General features: G+C 34.2%; 3 protein-coding genes across 3 annotated transcripts; 1 reads left to right on the top strand and 2 right to left on the bottom strand.

Moving 5' to 3' along the window:
• The first annotated feature begins 330 nt into the window (after positions 1 to 330).
• On the top strand, positions 331 to 2604 carry LOC111405952 (patellin-6). Its single transcript, XM_023035083.1, has 4 exons — positions 331 to 1294; positions 1369 to 1493; positions 1869 to 2010; positions 2164 to 2604. The coding sequence occupies exons 1-4, from the start codon at positions 554 to 556 to the stop codon at positions 2425 to 2427; spliced, it is 1272 nt and encodes a 423-aa protein (XP_022890851.1). The 5' UTR covers positions 331 to 553; the 3' UTR covers positions 2428 to 2604.
• Positions 2605 to 4882: 2278 nt separating this feature from the next.
• Positions 4883 to 7340, bottom strand: LOC111407005 (probable protein phosphatase 2C 65). Its single transcript, XM_023036346.1, has 5 exons — positions 6845 to 7340; positions 6154 to 6444; positions 5939 to 6056; positions 5617 to 5840; positions 4883 to 5501 (listed from the first exon to the last, which is right to left on the bottom strand). Exons 1-5 carry the CDS (start codon positions 7043 to 7045, stop codon positions 5106 to 5108), a joined length of 1230 nt encoding a protein of 409 aa, XP_022892114.1. The 5' UTR covers positions 7046 to 7340; the 3' UTR covers positions 4883 to 5105.
• Positions 7341 to 11175: 3835 nt separating this feature from the next.
• Positions 11176 to 13358, bottom strand: LOC111405950. The gene has a single exon (XM_023035082.1). It carries the CDS (start codon positions 12980 to 12982, stop codon positions 11414 to 11416), a length of 1569 nt encoding a protein of 522 aa, XP_022890850.1. The 5' UTR covers positions 12983 to 13358; the 3' UTR covers positions 11176 to 11413.
• Between the last annotated feature and the right edge of the window lie 3949 nt (positions 13359 to 17307).

Below are 17307 nucleotides of genomic sequence, written 5' to 3'. Positions count from 1 at the left end.
AAAAATTTGAAACATTTTTATGATAAATCGACTTGACATTTCTTAAAGATGAGAGAAGAAAGATATTAAGCTATGAATCCTATGATACATGTTAATCATATCCAACTAATCTTCGCTTTAAAGTTTAAAATTAGTTTTACTTTTGCAGGTGAAAAAATTCTCAAGAAAAGTAGCAAACCAAAACAGAAAACAAAAGAAAAATACACGGTTCTCTAGAAAAACCAGGTAAAAGAAAATAAAACAAACAAAAAGGAGTGGGGTGAGGTGTGCAGCGGCTGGGAGTCCCAACACAAGCTACAGAACTGGGTTCAGGAATGAAGCTGTTTAAAGCTGCTTTTCAAAGTTCACATTTCACATTCAAAATCTTCAAACTGCAACCGCTCTGCCCTGCTCAATCATGTCACCTCGACAACAATAATTTATACATCCAACCATTTTCATCCTTTTTCTCTCTGTTTTGTCCTTGATCACTTTCTCTAGTTCTTGTTCACACTACCAAACTGCATTTTTAAACAAAGATTTTCATTTGGGCTTTCATTTTTAGTCTCAAGAAATGGAAGCCACATCTCCTATTTCTGTGCAACAAAGTCTTAATCTTCTAGATCAGACTCCTGAGTTTTCCCCAAAGCCATCACCTTTGAAGAAAAATTTTGTTACTTCTTTAATGGAAGCAGCCACATTGAGAACCCCTTCTTTTAAAGAAGATACATACTTCATTTCCCACCTCAAAGCATCTGAAAAGAAGGCTCTCCAGGAGCTTAAGGATAAGCTCATGGCTGCCTCAAATGGGCCTGATTCTATGTGGGGCATTCCACTCTTGGGAGGTGATGAAAGGGCTGATGTTATTCTCTTGAAATTCCTTCGTGCAAGGGAATTTAAAGTTCAAGATTCACTTAGTATGTTGCAGAAGTGTCTTTCTTGGAGAAAAGATTTTGAGGCTGATGGCATTGTGGAAGAAGATTTGGGGTTTAAGGAGCTTGAAGGTGTTGTGGCTTATATGCACGCTTATGACAGAGAGGGACATCCAGTTTGCTACAATGCTTATGGGGTTTTCAAAGACAGAGAAATGTATGAGAGGGTTTTTGGGGATGATGATAAGCTTAAGAAATTCTTGAGATGGAGAGTTCAAGTTCTTGAAAGAGGTATTAAATTACTGCATTTTAAACCTGGTGGGATTAACTCCATTATTCAGGTAACTGATCTCAAAGACATGCCCAAAAGAGAGCTCAGAGTTGCCTCGAATCACATTTTATCTCTCTTTCAAGATAATTACCCTGAAATGGTAGCGCGCAAGGTAATTAATTTAGAATTGTGGATTTTTATGTTCTTGAATGCCATTGTTTGATTTTGTGGATTTTGTTCGTGTAGATCTTTATCAATGTGCCATGGTACTTTAGTCTGCTGTATTCAATGTTCAGTCCATTTCTCACTCAAAGAACAAAGAGCAAATTTGTGATATCCAAGGAAGGAAATGTTGCTGAGACACTTTACAAGTGAGTATCTTAAACTATTCTGAATTTATCTTGTTTAAATTATAACATTAAACTATTTTTTTCCCTTTTTCTTCACTGTATACAGATAATGATAACTAATAAATTATCTTATGTGATTTTTAATGCTGATTCTTTTTTGTATGCATCTGTATTTTCCATTCATGGAACACAAAAATGTGCCAATTTTTGTGTTGTTGCATATCACAGTCACTACAATGGAGAAGAGCATTTCATGCTTTTAATTATTGGTTTTCCAGAGTAGACACAACATTGGACAAGATTAAAATCAAGCATTATTGGTTTCATGTGGGTTCTTGTTTGAGTTTGCGTCTCTCTGTTGATTGTATTGAATTGAATTATATATCTTTTGATCAGGTTTATTAGGCCAGAGGATGTCCCTGTTCAATATGGTGGACTGAGTCGACCCAGTGATGTCCTTAATAGTCCACCAAAACCAGCATCCGAGTTCACTGTCAAAGGTGGAGAGAAAGTCAACATACAAATTGAGGGCATTGAGGTAATAATCTAGTACAAATTATCATAGATTCTGTTGAAGGTATCAAATAATAGATAGATTCTGTTTAAGATTTTAGACAAGTTTTTGGTTCATCAACTACTTTCGATGATTGTTTAAAGTATACTGAATTATTCTTAACGGATAACAATGCAGGCCGGTGCAACAATATCATGGGACATAGTAGTTGGTGGCTGGGAATTGGAATACAGTGCTGAATTTGTCCCCAATGCAGAAGGTAGCTACACCGTTGCTGTGGAGAAACAGAGAAGGATGGCAGCCAACGAAGACGCAATTCACAACTCGTTTACGGCCAGAGAAGCCGGAAAAATGGTTCTTTCCGTCGATAACACCGCCTCCCGCAAAAGAAAAGTTGCTGCTTATCGATATCTCGTCCGAAAGTCCACATCAATAGTGTAGAATCAAGAAAGAATTGTCTGTTTCTTTGTTCTTTTTGGGCTCTTTTGTTTGTGTCTTTTTCTTTTTAACCTGCTTCTCTTTTGTGGGGAGTTTAAATGCCCTGCATAATCTACGCCTAATAGTACTGTACTCTAAATGATCTCTTTATATTAATGGGGTTGTGACCTTCACAGTCTAGCCGGGCTCTTCAAATGATCTCAAACAACAAAAGATTAGATTGCTTGTCATGTGTACGAATGATTAGAGATTTGGATAGAAATGGCAATACATGTGGGTGGGTCAGCAGAGGAAGACTTCTGAGGCAAATGTGTCTGAGGAGAGGGTGGAAAAGAGGATCAAATCAAATCAGTTGCTTGTACTAATAGACGCATGCTTTTTTGGGGAAACGGGAAAAAAGAAAGCGTAATGGAGGGGAGAATTGACTAAACAGAATCTGGGCTTGTTATTGAATTTTTTTTCAAAAGAAAACAGTGGGTCTGTCTGCTTATCGCAGGGTTTTCTTTCTTCCATCCATGGTTCCCCCATACTCCTGCTTTATCCAAGAAACAATGCTTTTCAATTAGCATTATTATGTTTTATCACTAGCCTTAAGATGTTAATGATGGCCCTCGTATTTTACTTTCAAGATTGGAAATACAGATAATTGTTGGCAAACCCAACTAGGAAGAATAATTTGGGACACCAAAATCATTATCTATAATTAAGAATGTAATGTGGGATGGGGCAACAACAGGACCAGCACTATTCGTGTAGTTTTGATTAGAAATGACAAAATTGGAGCGGGATGAGGAATATGGTCTAGTCTTGAATTCTTCGAACCCACCTCAAATTTATTTATATATTTTTTCAAATTAAATTGTATTAAAAAAAATAAAACTAATATTAAAAATAAAATAAGTAGCTAAAATGTTGCGGTAAATGAGGATTTTATAATTTCGTCTGCTCGGTTTCCATTCCTAAATTTTGACATGACCCATGTTCAATGTGGTTGGCTTAATCAAAATTCAACAATAAATTAGAGGGGTTAGTATATAGTCCGATTCAAAATAGGTTTCTTAAGAATCAGATTTTTAGTTAAAATACCATGATATAATTCAAGATAAGTTCCAAGATACGACCTCTATATGATAGTGAGGCATCCATTCACCATGCAGATGTAGGAGATTGTGTTGAGTTTAACATCTTCTTTATTAAATTAATTATTGTAAAAAATCATAAATGTAATGATCCATCGATGTCGTGATATTTCGGCTATATTAGTGAATTGGATGAGGTCTCTTTTAAGTATTAAGGGATGAATTGAGAGTGTCTACATTAAGAAACAAGGTTAAATATTGAAAATAAAAGAATGAGGGAGTGTGGGCACAGTGCTCTTAATTGGAAACTAAAGGTTCTACTTTTGTGGGACTGTACTTCACTGCTTCTTCTGTCCAAAGCTACCTCTTTTTGTATCTTTTCTTAAACGTTCAGAAAAATTGGTACCATTTGTTTGGTTGTTCCAATCAGTGAAATTTCTGCTCTTTTTGCAGATTTTTCAAGAATCTCTCAATAAAGATTACCTCTTTATACAGATAACAGACTTTTCTAATTGGGCTACTTAAACAAGGAAATGGGCTATGGATAATGCTGTTATGATTATGCATTCATAATGGGCTGTGTGGACTTGATCACTGAGAGTTTCAAAATTCTTAACCAATGAAGAAAGCTCAGCAGAATCTGCTAGCAACAATGAAAGAGTTAATTGTTCCAATAATTACTGAAATTTGGTCCATATTTTTGATTGGTCACTGAAATTTAAAATGTCGAGTTTTGGTCACTGAACTTAGGTCAATGTCTTCGATTGCTCACTGAACTTAGGTCCATGTCTTAGATTGCTTATTGAAATTTAAAATGTCGAGTTTTGACAACTGAATTTCGAAATATGCCGTACGTTACTCATTAGCATAACTATTGAACTTTGAAAAATATCGAATTTATAGTAATTAATGTGCAGTATTTTTCAAAGTTCAATGAGTAATGTACAATATTTTTTCATAGTTCAGTAAATAATGTACAATATTTTTCAAAATTTAGTGGCAAAAATTCGACATTTTAAATTTCAATGAACAATTGGAAACATGGACCTAAGTTCAGTGAGCAATCGAAAACATTTTAAACTTCAATGACCAATTAAAGACATAGATCTAAGTTGAGTGACCATTGGAACAATTAACTCACAATGAAAATTATGCCAAACTATGAAAAAATGTTTGTATGGACTATCAGGCACAACCAAACTCCAGTTTGTCCCAGGGACAATCAAAGACCGACACGGTTGATTACAGTACTAGACAATACTGTACACACTTATAATTTTTTTTTCCTTCCCTTTCTTAATCATGTTGATTAGTGCCTAAATAAGCATATCAAGAATTCAAACATTCAAAGAGAAATATGAAATTTTTAAGTTTTCAGAGACGTAAAATTGCTGCACTCCATGATGGATTGTGCATATTCCATGTTATCAAACATATATTTCTTTCTATTTTGAAGGATTTTTTCTTCTTTTTACATTCATCATCAAGATATTAATTTTGTATAAAGTATTTTTTCAAGAACGGTTCACTAAGACTAATACTATTTTCATCTTGTGTTTTTTCAAATGCTTACAGGCTTCAAACAATTCACTTGAGCCCTTATCAGTCTCCAACCTGATCAATTTTCTTTACTGTTCTTCTTTTCCGAGGCCGGTGCGTTGTAGAATCCAAATGAACACCACCATTCGGATCATTTTCCGGGCTTTCTTCAACATTACAGTTCAAAACTGTATCGAGACCGTCATCAGTTCTTGCATTTGTTCCGAGTTCTGTATGATTCAAACTGATTTCAGCCACTTCTGATATGGACTTAGTTAACAAAGGTCTCGGGTGTTTGAAGAACAAGCATACGACAGCACAATCATCAATCTTTGCACACGGATACTTGTATCTCCAGACTCGAACAGCTTGATCCACCAACAGTTTAGCTGCTAGAGATCGTTTCTTGACCGAAGCCACGATACGTACTACTTCATCGTTTGATAACACATCCCATATCTGGAAAAAAGAACATATATTCCATTAGATTGATTGGACTGAACAAGAAGTAAATATTTCTCACATCGTGCCATTACATTTTCACTGCCGAATAGTGTGTGCTACGAGTTCTTACCCCATCAGTTGCTAAGACAACAAATTCATCTCTTTGTGTCAGCTTTCTATAAGTTACTTCAGGGGTTGAGATGAGGCCGAAATCTTTTAAGCAAAAATCTCCGAAAGCTCTTGCCATGGCAAGACCAGGGCAATCTTCATCGGGCATCCATATTCTGTACACGTTTGGTTCTTTATCCATTGCCAAAACTCTGCCTTGACAACTTTTAATTCGTTCCATTTCTCCTGGTTTTACATGGTATAAAATTAGAATAAGGAAACCAATAGTAAAATGAAAACTCTTGATTGTCACCATGATTAGAGAAGGAAAAAGGGACACTAACTTGGAAGATTTGGCTTCAGATCAACTGTAAGCTGTTCAGAAATAAGTTGATCTTTCTCGTCCCGAGTGCATAGAACAGCACGAGAATCCCCTAAGTTCGAAATTATAAGGTGTTCACCCTGAAACATTGCAATGAAATCATGAAAAGGAGAATTACTTGTGTAAAGAAAATTACGGGATTATTCCAATGCCAATTTATTTAACTACAAATTGTACCTGTCTAAGTATAGACACTGAGGTTGTACCACTGCAGTAGCTTTCAATGGATGCATCACCCTCAAGTTCTTCATCCATTTCCTGGAAAGACTTTATTATTTTATCTTTCCATGATGACAAAAATGGATGATCATTGCCAATTTTCCCTTCAGCATTTGCCTTTGACTTGTTATTTAACATTGAAATTTTCACTGGCAAAACATCGCGAATGTATCGTGCCACCTTGTGGCCGGACGGACCATGTCCGTCGAACACAGCACAAAAGAACGTGTCTTTCGCACCCGAAAAGTTCTGAAACAAGCAGTCATATCAGAAGAAAGTTTTAAAACCACAATCATATGCTATAAATGTCTATTTAAGAGGAAGACAATAAATTACAATTGGCAAAGAACATTTTAGTTAAAAGGCCATAGAACAAAACAACATTAATACTATTAATAAACGACAAAATGCATTAATAGCTGAATTTATCTGATATTTTGGTGTCAAAAGTTAGAAAGAATGTTATATAACATGAAACAAATATGCAAAGTATCATTCACAGAGAACACGTACGCACGCAGATCAATTCTGTGATATGAAATACAGGAATACGAAATCAAGAAGAAATATCCCACAAATTTATTGAAAACTTTTTTAAGAATTAAGAAATGTACTATAGGAAACGAAGGCGAAAAAGAAATGAATATACCTCCCAAACAGTCATGGCATCTTGGTTGGTCCCCTTTTTCCCTTGCTGAGCATACATTGATACAAATTTAGATGATCCTTGCAGCCTAACATGCGCCCCAGCGTGGCCTCTAAATATAATATCTTCACGTTCAACCTCTCTTTCCTCTTCACGATTCTCGACATAATAACTTTGAATATGACATGAACAACATTGTCCCATATTGCTGTCCCAATCTGAATTAAGGAAGAAGAATCAAGATTCTCAAGGGCAGCAAGTGCACGAGAGGAAAAATGAGGAGAAATTAAAATAATAGGCCTTTCTGAAATCTTTTGGAACAAAAAATATTAACAAGAATCGTTAAGAGATTTAAAAACAACGTCGTAATCAATTGTTGTAATAAACATCATTTGTGGTTGGATCAAAACGTAAAAATTTCAATCAATGCATGCAAAAAGTTAGAAGAAGAGGGTTGACAAAATGGCCATTCAATGACACATTCTGCCCTCAAATTTACTCCTCTATATCTCAATCCTTTTTATCTCTTCTTTCTATTCTATCTCTCTTTTTTTTTTTTGCCTATTTTTGGGTAATTTCTTTGGCCCTTACTTTTGAATTTACATACGAGAGAGCCACGGACTAGGAACATGTTTATTTCTTCTATTTATGGTTGTTTTCTAACCGCATTTATTGCCTTCCTATTTGTTTTAGAGGAATGATATTTATTATCACTAGTGTTAAGCACTCGTCTAGGTGACAATTACGTGACATTAAATGATAGATTCATTAAAGTGCAAAGTCACATGACTCATTTAATTGAATCTATAAAGTGTCGCCTAAATTGGTGCTAGACATCATTATTCATTTTTTTATGATCCCTATATTTCTTGTGTGTTGGTTGGGGTTCAAGTGTGAATGACTAATGGCACGACTTGATGACACACTTTCTCTGTAGACGTAGCCCCTATTTGACAACCATTATTTGAAAACTCTTTATTCTACATTCATTTTCAATCAGACGTTCACATAATAAAATATTCTACGTATAAACCCTAAACTTTTTCATACTTTGTAACCACACATGCTTTTAAGAATCACTATTCAAAACAATTTTTTTTCCCAAATAATGACCATCAAACAGGGCATAATAGGTTGACCGGAACGAACCATATCCGTTTTTAGGCGCTCAACAGTGCAACTTAGGCCATGCCAAGCTTAACAAGACAAAGCTTGGCACATTACCTATCACGGGTTGCCAAAAGGAGATGTGTTTGGATTGACACAACCTACTTCACACGTCTAGTTTGGATTTTTGAAAATCAAAATGGAGAAGTACAAATCCTATTATTTGAGGTGATTAAAAACTTTAGCTGCTATTTAATTTTCCTTCAACCCTCAATATGTGATGGAAATAGATCTCTACAAATGAATTCCCCCATAAAAGACCATCAAAACGTCACCTAAATTGCAAATAATAAAAACCAATTGAAGAACAAAATATTTATTTTCACCACCCAATGTTCCCATAATTAAATAAAATATTAGGTTTCGTGCACAAAACAATGACCATATTTATTTATTTATAATGGATTGTCCGCAGGACAGAAAGTGATGAACAGAATCAATACCCAAAGACAAGATGCAGCTAAAATTTACAGCTGAACAAGGATTTAACAAGGTCAAGTTTTCATTCCTCAACCATATAAGTATACGTCAATAACTGGAATCTAGCATATAAGATCATTATACAGGAAATGGCACCACGAAAAACCAATAAACGCAAAAAGAAAAAAGCAAACTTGATCAATGAAGCAACAACTGGACTAGATGGCACTTGTAGTTAAGGAAACAGAAACTGGGTTAACCCACCAGTTTGTGAGATCTTCGTCACTTAGATTGACAAGTGGTACAAATTTTTTAATTCTATACCGGACGAATAAACTGCTGTAAAATTTATTTATACCCACATATCATATCTGCATCTTACAATTGAATCAGTTTACTCTATGTCCGATATGCGTCACTATCGAAATATTATAAGTTCAATACTAAACAGAAGCAAGCATGTTATCCCAAAAAAATTATTGAAGCAATGCCCGTTGAGAGGAAAATATGTATCAAACCGTCATCTTGGTCAACAGTTAAGATGACTAATATACAGTTCATTTTATACATATGAAAGTTCAGGTTTTTATTTACCACGAGTACAAAGATCAAAATGGCCACTGCAAGCAGTATTTCAACACTATGAATGAATATAATTTTGCACCACTACGAAACAGACTGTTTTGTGTCACATTCATGATCTATTTCCATGCATACCTGAAGCATTCAAAACCAGGGGGGGTAATGTAAAAAAATTGCCCAATCGACTTCAAGAATTTCTTGCATTTTTGGCAAATGCAATGAAATATTAATTCAGTAGATAGGATAAAATGTATTGATTTCCAATGATTGGTAGTACGCAGAAAACCAAAGGACCAAAGGTCTTTTGCAAGAGAGCAATCAAGTTACTCATCAAGAGCCTTTCTGGGAATTTGACATATGCTATTTCAATCTATGCCCACGAAGTGTTTCAACATATTTACATCACCTTAAATAAAGTCATGTAAAACATTATATAATGACCCGAAAATAGGGCGTATTTATTTGAACAAGAAGAATTAAAGTGTTTCAGAACTTGGAGGTGAAAGGAATGCAAAGTTTACAAAGGCGCCTGGCTGAATTAAGTTAATAAGATGCAGGAGTCAGGAAATTTACATAATTCAATCATAAAACTGCAGCTGAATTATTTCAATCTCCATCCCTTTGAAGCTGCTAGATAATTTATTATGAGGAGTCGAGGCACTACAGCAAGTCAAACAGATGTTTTAAGCTAAAAATGAAGATCTAAATGTAACAATAATTTTCCTTTCAAAGAGACTAAATATTCTTGTAAAATTTCACAGCGGACGGCAGTTTAACGATTTCCAAACTTCTAGCATTTCAGAATAAGGCAATAAATGAGTTTGACTAGAAAAGCAAAACAGAATTAATTCTCAACAAATGGAACATGGATTATGCAGATGTGAGGTACTTTACAAAGAAACAGTCAAAACAGTATCTTCAATCGTCAACGCCAATCCAACATGGATTCTGTTTAATCTTTATTTTTAGGCACAAGCAGTACTTCCAACGCATACAGATTTTTCGATTTACTTCCTTCAGGATAGTTATGGAGAGTTATGATTTGGTTCTTGCTATAAAACTTTTATTCAGCTTTTCTCCTTTATTTATCAAAAATGAAGTCTACTATAATTTCAACATACAATACGAGCAAACAGTTTAAGGTTTGCATAATGATTTACTTTCTTCTAATTCGCAATGCCCCTTGGTAGGGATGTCAAATGGGCCGAGCCGGCTCGCGGCTCGTCGGCTCAGCTCGTCAAAATTCGGCTCGGCTCGTCAAAAGCTCGGCTCGTGGGCTGCTCGAGCCCGCTCGGCTCGTCGAGCGGCTCGTGGGCCGAGCTCACGAGCCGGCTGGTCCAAAAAGGTGGAAAATTTTGAAATTTTATCAATAAAAATTGAAAAATTTGAAAGAAAAAAAAAATTTCACGAGCTCGCGAACTCGGCCCGGCCCGACCCACGAGCTCGTGGCTTGTGAGTACACGAGCTCGTGGGCCGAGCCGAGCTCGCCCACAAGCAACGAGCCGAGCACGAGCTCAGCTCGTGAAAAAGAGCCACGAGCCTGAACCGAGCTCGTGGGTTAACGAGCCGAGCCGGCTCGGCCCGGCCTACTGTCACCCCTACCCCTTGGTTGATATTAGGGCTAGACATGGTCCGGTTCGATTCGGTTCTAACGATTTTCTCTGGTAGAAACGACACTACAGTATAATAACAGATTTGGATAAAATTGAGGTCAATTTGATTAAGTCCATTTTGAACTAAATATTAGAAATAGGAAAATCATATTTTGTGGTTTGAACTAAATTAATTAGTTAATAAATTTATTTAGAAAAAATAAAATAATTTTACTTATTTAAAATAAATTAATTTAAAAAATTACGGAGATTCGGTTCTTATTCGGTTCTTCGGGTCTTGGCCTAGAATCGAGAACCGAACCATACCCGTCGATTCTTGATTCAAATACCCGTTCGGGTATTTAACTTGAGAAGAACCGTCGGGTTCGGTTCTGTTCGGTTCGGGAGTTTTGTCCAGCCCTAGTTGATATGCGCAATAGATTTTTCAATGAACATAAAGAATTATTATTTATTTTTATTTTTATTTTTTATTTTTTATTTTTTAACCCTGAGAAGAAGAATTTGAACTGTTCCCAAACTCAGCAGAGAAAAATTGAATATATTACAAAAGAGTTCAGTAAAATTTGGTTATCTATTTCTAAAAGTAAACAATCTTGAATTCTGCAGACCCGAAAAGATTTTTTGAGCTGCAGAATAACATATAAAATTCAAATATGACTTTAATCTTAAATACATAGGGTAGGAATTCAATGAATGATGGTACAAAAAGTTACAACGTTTTGATTTGTGAGCAAAAAAAGAAACTTTAAAAACAACAAATGGAACAGAATACCTATATAGCTATTACCAGTCACCACCATTGATGCACTAGGACTCCACTCTCTCTTAGAGAAGAAAACAGGTCCAAGCATTGCCCATACGTCCTCTGGTACTTAGTCGTTCTCTCCCCCGGGCAACATTTCTGCCACCTATTATAATGGCATTCAAGAAAAATTTCATCAATCAAACATATTGCTCCAGTTTCAAACAACCTGGGAATCAAATCAAATTCAGTCCCTTCTACATCCATCTTCATAACCACATAGTCCCTCTCAGACACTGATTTCTTCAACCATTCAGCAAAATCAAATCCCTGAATCTCATACACGTCCCCAGAAGAACTAGAACTGCCTGAAGACTGAACCGGTAGAATCCTCCCCATCCCTCTACCTTTCTTCACATTTTTATGACTGGGGTCTTGATTATTAATCTCGAAAAACAGGGTTTCATTCCTCACCCATGCTGCATAGGGCAACAAGGTGACCCCTTTCTTATACTTATAGTCGTCATAGAATGTCTTATCAGCCTCAATTGCATATATTTCAAAAGTCTTGTTTTGTTTTGGATATTGCTTTTTAAACCAACTAACAATGCTTGACCCATAGCTTCTAGCTCCAATATCCACATACACATACCTCTGTTTAAAACTTATATCAGCCATTGATGGCAAGTACTTTATGTTCTGTAAATTCTTCTTCAAAGTAATCCAAGGCTTCTTTGGTTCTTCCTCAATTAGAGGCTCTGCTTTATGGATCAATTCTTGCTTATACCCCGGAACTGAGCATTCAACACTCTGATTTCCCATCTCTTGGCCAATAATTTGTTTGATGTCTCCGTAACCACTCACTTTTTTCATGACAATTTCACGAATAATTGGCATTTTGGAATCAATCCCACCGATATCCCTAAGTTTTACCAATTTACAAAAGTGAAACAAATCAAGAAACGAATTGAGACAGTACTCATCTTTCGTGGCCGTGTGAACCACCAGAAACCCTTCGGGTTTCAGGGTCCTGGAAATCTCCCTCGCAAAATCAACCAACTTCGAAGACTTCTCAATCATACGGCTACCGGAAAACACAAAATCGAAAGTATCATTCTTGAATGGCTGCTTAAAACCCAGCCCTGAAATGACTAAGGGCTTAAATGCTTTCTTGAAAATCCCTATCGAATCATCCGCCCCAATCTCTTTCAACGCAAAAACGTCAGCACCCGTCTGTGTTTCAACGCAAAGGACCTTATAGCTAGGGCTCAAGAAGCCCTCAGAAATCAGATCTTGGAAGATTGAGGAATAGAAACGAACGGACTTCTGGAAACCCTCGGAAGTCCAGAGTTCCGGCATCTTCTTGGGCATAGCCGGCGCCGGCTTTCCATTGATGGAGATAATCACCGACGAGGGTTTGGCCCGTTTCCTGATGCCCACCACAACATTGATATTTTCCGGCAACGAGAAGAAACAGAAATCTCCGTGGTCACATAATTCCCCTCGAAGAGTCACGACGTAAGCAAAACGGGCGGCGATAACAAATAGACAGAATAAAAACAATTTTATTAAAAACTTCCTCACAAAACTCGGTGCCCCTCCACTCTGCTGCATCATAGAAACCCAAATAATAAAAAACTAAAAAAATAAACCTCTAATTCTCTAAATTTTCTGAATGTATACGTATCCCTCTGTTGAATTATCGTGAGCAGAAGCGAGCGGAAGTATGGTTACAGCCGATCAAACAACGAATTGGAGAAGTGTAAAAAAAAGATAAATTGAAAGAAAAAGGAGGGGCCAAACAACAAAACATGTTTCGATATTCACTCTTGTGGGCTGTAGATTCTTCTTCTCATAGTATATACTGTACACCCTTTTACTGAAAATCTGTACTGAGAGAAACTGCTTGAATTTCAACTATGGAACAATGGAGAAGAGGAAAAGGGGTAGACAATGGGCGTGGAGTAGAAGGAAGAAACAAACAGGCCATGCTGGAAAGCGAATCAGTTTACGAAAATAACACGCTGTTTATGTTAAATAACGATATTGCCATCTGCCAGCTGGAAACTTGACGTCATTTTCCTCTTTACCGTTGGGATTCTTCCGTTAATTTCGTTGCTTTTTGATGAATTGATTGAGGACAAACAACTTTCAATGCTTTTTCAAAAAAAAGGTTTAACCCCAACCTTAAGGGCCCCCACCGATCCTGTCTTAAGCCATCGTGGAGGAGGTAAATCGCAGGATGTGCCTCCCGGGAGTCAGGGTGGAGAGCACATGAATAGGCCAAGGCTGTTAACCCATATGGTAATTCCCGCTTGCAACAAAGCCAATTCCACCTTACGGGGAATCGAACTCTGCACACTGTCACGCTGAGCCCTATCCGCCCTCCCCTTTGCCATTGGGAGATATGCCCTGGGGGTACTTTCAATGCTTTTTCTATCTGTGGTAAAAATATGAATGTTTATTTATCGTGTTATACTATTTTAATAATGAAATTTAGGAGGCGTTTGATTACCGATATTTTTCACGAAAAATATCATTTTTTTTATCCAAAATTCTATATTTGTGGTGTTTAATAGATATAGAAAATAGATAAGTATAACATTTTTTTAGATTAGAAATTTGATCAATCAAACACATTTAATTGTCAATTTTCATGTAAATAAGTTCCACGCAAAGATTTTTATTTTTCAGGTAATTTTCTCTCTCTCTCTCTCTCTCTCTCTCTCTCATCTACACACCAATAGAAAATAGACAAGTATAACATTTTTCTAGATTAGAAATTTAATCAATCAAACAAATTTAATTGACAATTTTCATGCAAATAAGTTCCAGGTATTTTAATTGCTTAGAATTTATTTTCTTTACATATAAATTTCATGATTGTAATCAAACATACTTTAGGTCAAACGGAGAAAATTAATGTGAATGTGAATGTGAATTTATTTTTATTTTAAGAAAAGTTGACATTTAGATAGCAATTCATCTAATGTATTAGATACCAATGGTGAATTTGTCGTGTTTGTTTATTAGAAGCATAGTCACCTAAATAAAATTTGTTTCAACTTTCGTTATTATCAAGATAACAATCCATGAAATCATCAAAGATTTTGGTTTGCTTGTAATTAATGTGTGAAATGTTCAATGTAGAAGATGAGTGTCCTCAACTAGAAATTTAATAAATTGTTAAAAGATTGCAAATACTAATGAATTTTGTAAATTTCAATAGTTTTTCACATAATCTATAAGAATGTCTTTAAGTATGATAAAATTTCAAATGAGATTGGCAAGTGTATTTTTAAGCACGAAATCAATCAATTCCTTTGTTAATTAAATTTTTATAAATCTACAAATACCTAGATTTTAATGGATTTCATTGAATTATTCTGAAATCTATTTAAAATCTCAGTTGATGACACATAAATTTAGTGAATTTTAAGAGAGTCTATTAAAATATCTATTCGAGACACCTAAATTTACAATGACTCTTAAGATTCTGAAAAGGAAAAAAAGTTAGAATTTTATCCATAATATTATTAAGTTCTGTTCAATACCAAGTGCTAAATATGTGCAATTGTATCAAGAAATAAAAAGGTAACTTGAGTTTGGAAAATTTCGGACACCTAATCCATCCACAACTCTATAGAGGGCATGACATTGTCACATTTATAAGGTGAGTTTATTGCAATGTATTCGAACAAGTATACTATTATTCTTATTCAAAAATTGTAATACCAAACATTATATTGGTACAATATTATTACATCAAACATTGTGTTGTCTAACTAGATATAATTATATTCTATTCAAAATTTAATATTTTATTATATTATTTCTGACTTGTTATATTCATCTTCATTGACTTATTCTATCAATCATAACCTACCATGTGCAATAATTGTCACTTGACTATTATGGAAATATATTTTACACGTACATAATTTGCATCTATATGTTTTTATTTCTATATATTATAAGTTTTCTACTATCTTTCCCATTATAATGGTATTCACTGATTTATAAAATTTGTATAATTATCGAATGCATTAGATTTTTAATAAGGGATAGGGATAGGGGTAGGGGTAGGGCTGGCCGGCTAGGCACATAAATCAGTAACCCGACCAATCCTGAGTCGAGCCGGTTTAATAAAAATTTCAGGTTGGGTCGGGTACACTCATATCAAAGTTTATGTGGGTTGGGGTTGATTTGTGGTTCCAGCCCATCCAAAGCGACCCAATGTGAAGTAAAAAGGAAATATATGGAAATAACATTTTCAAAGGGGTTACTTTTCCAAAATGACCCTTAGGCAATTTACATACCAAAAATGCCCTCCATTTGGATATTACATAACAAGGCATCATAATATAGAAATTTTCTATTTTAGTCCTTAAAATTTAATATTGGTTGAAATTTGATAATTTTTATTTGATTTATTTGATTAATATTTTTATTTGATTTAATTGATTTTTGCTCGCTCTAAGTAGCCCCCCCCCCTCCCCCCATATTGGTATCAGAGTCATAGATATCATGGAAATTAAAATAAGAAAAATAGACAATTATTGGTGTTTTGAAGAAGAAAAAGGTAATTATATATTTTTAAAACATATTCATAATAAATTAAAAATAATAACTTTGACAATAATTAAATAACTTCCTAAAGAAATAAAGGAACAAATATTAGAAAAATTAATAATAGAAAAAATAAAAGCTATTTATACATATGAAAAAATTATTAATATATATGAAGATAAAGAAAATAATTTATATTATAAAGAAAAATATGAGTATAATTGATAATACACATACAAAATTGAATAAATTATTTTTAAAAATGGATAAAAATACAAAAAGAAATAAGAAATATAATGTTAATACCAGAAGGAATGAAAATACCAAATAATAGACAATTAACAAAATTAAAATGTGAAAGACTAAGACTTGAGAGCAAATATTTTACTATAGTAAAAGAAAAATTGGTAGATCCAGATATAGCTGAAAGAAGATTTGGAAAAATAATAGATAAAAAAGAAGATAAAAGATGCAAATTAACTTATGAGTTAGAAATAAGAAAAAATTAAAATATCAATAAGTGAATATATGAAAGAATTAAAATCATTTATAAAAATGTTAATAAATGATGTACAAGATTTGAGAAATGAAGTAAAAGAAACAAGAAATTATATAAATATATTAAAAATTGAGATTAGAGAATTAAAAGAAAATAATAAGAATAAAGATAAAAAAAATAGATAAAAAAATTTATAGAAAAAGAAATTATTCGAATAGGAAAGAAATATATAGAAAAAGAAAATATAGTAATAGAAATAGGGAGTATGGATGATGAATTCAGAAAGAATATATTACAAAAAATACTAGAAGAGGAAGAAGAATCTAGAGAAAAATCATTAGGAAAATTAAAAGTATAAGAAAAAGAAGATGGGTGAAGAATTAGATTTGCTAATAGAAAATTTTGATCAATTAAGTTTAACTGATATAACTGAATACCAAGTTTTAATGAATATTGGAGGAGGACCTAATCCAGCAGGAACCTCTAAACAAGAATTACATGACACAGATGAAAGATATGCACTTATATATAATAAACCATATAGACAATTCTATGATAAAGTAAGATATTGACAACCACCTAAAGGAAATAAATATAAAAATGGGTTTGAATTAAATAATAGTTATGATAAACCAATTAGTCATGGAGGAACAAAGCTATATTTAAATTGTAAAATAGATACCAAAAAAGCCTTATTAACTTAGACAGATTCGATGATATTATTCTTTTTATATAACAAAGATGACACATGGAAAAATACTGAAAGAAGAATAGATTTCTTAATAGCATCATTTGAAGGAGATGTTAGAAATTGGTAGGAAGGAATAAGCAATGATACAAAAACATTAATAAAAAGAAATGTACAAACAGAAAT

This window comes from Olea europaea, chromosome 12, assembly GCF_002742605.1.
Source record: "Olea europaea var. sylvestris chromosome 12, O_europaea_v1, whole genome shotgun sequence".
Taxonomy (NCBI): Eukaryota; Viridiplantae; Streptophyta; class Magnoliopsida; order Lamiales; family Oleaceae; genus Olea; species Olea europaea.
This window is presented reverse-complemented; position numbering and strand designations above follow the sequence as displayed.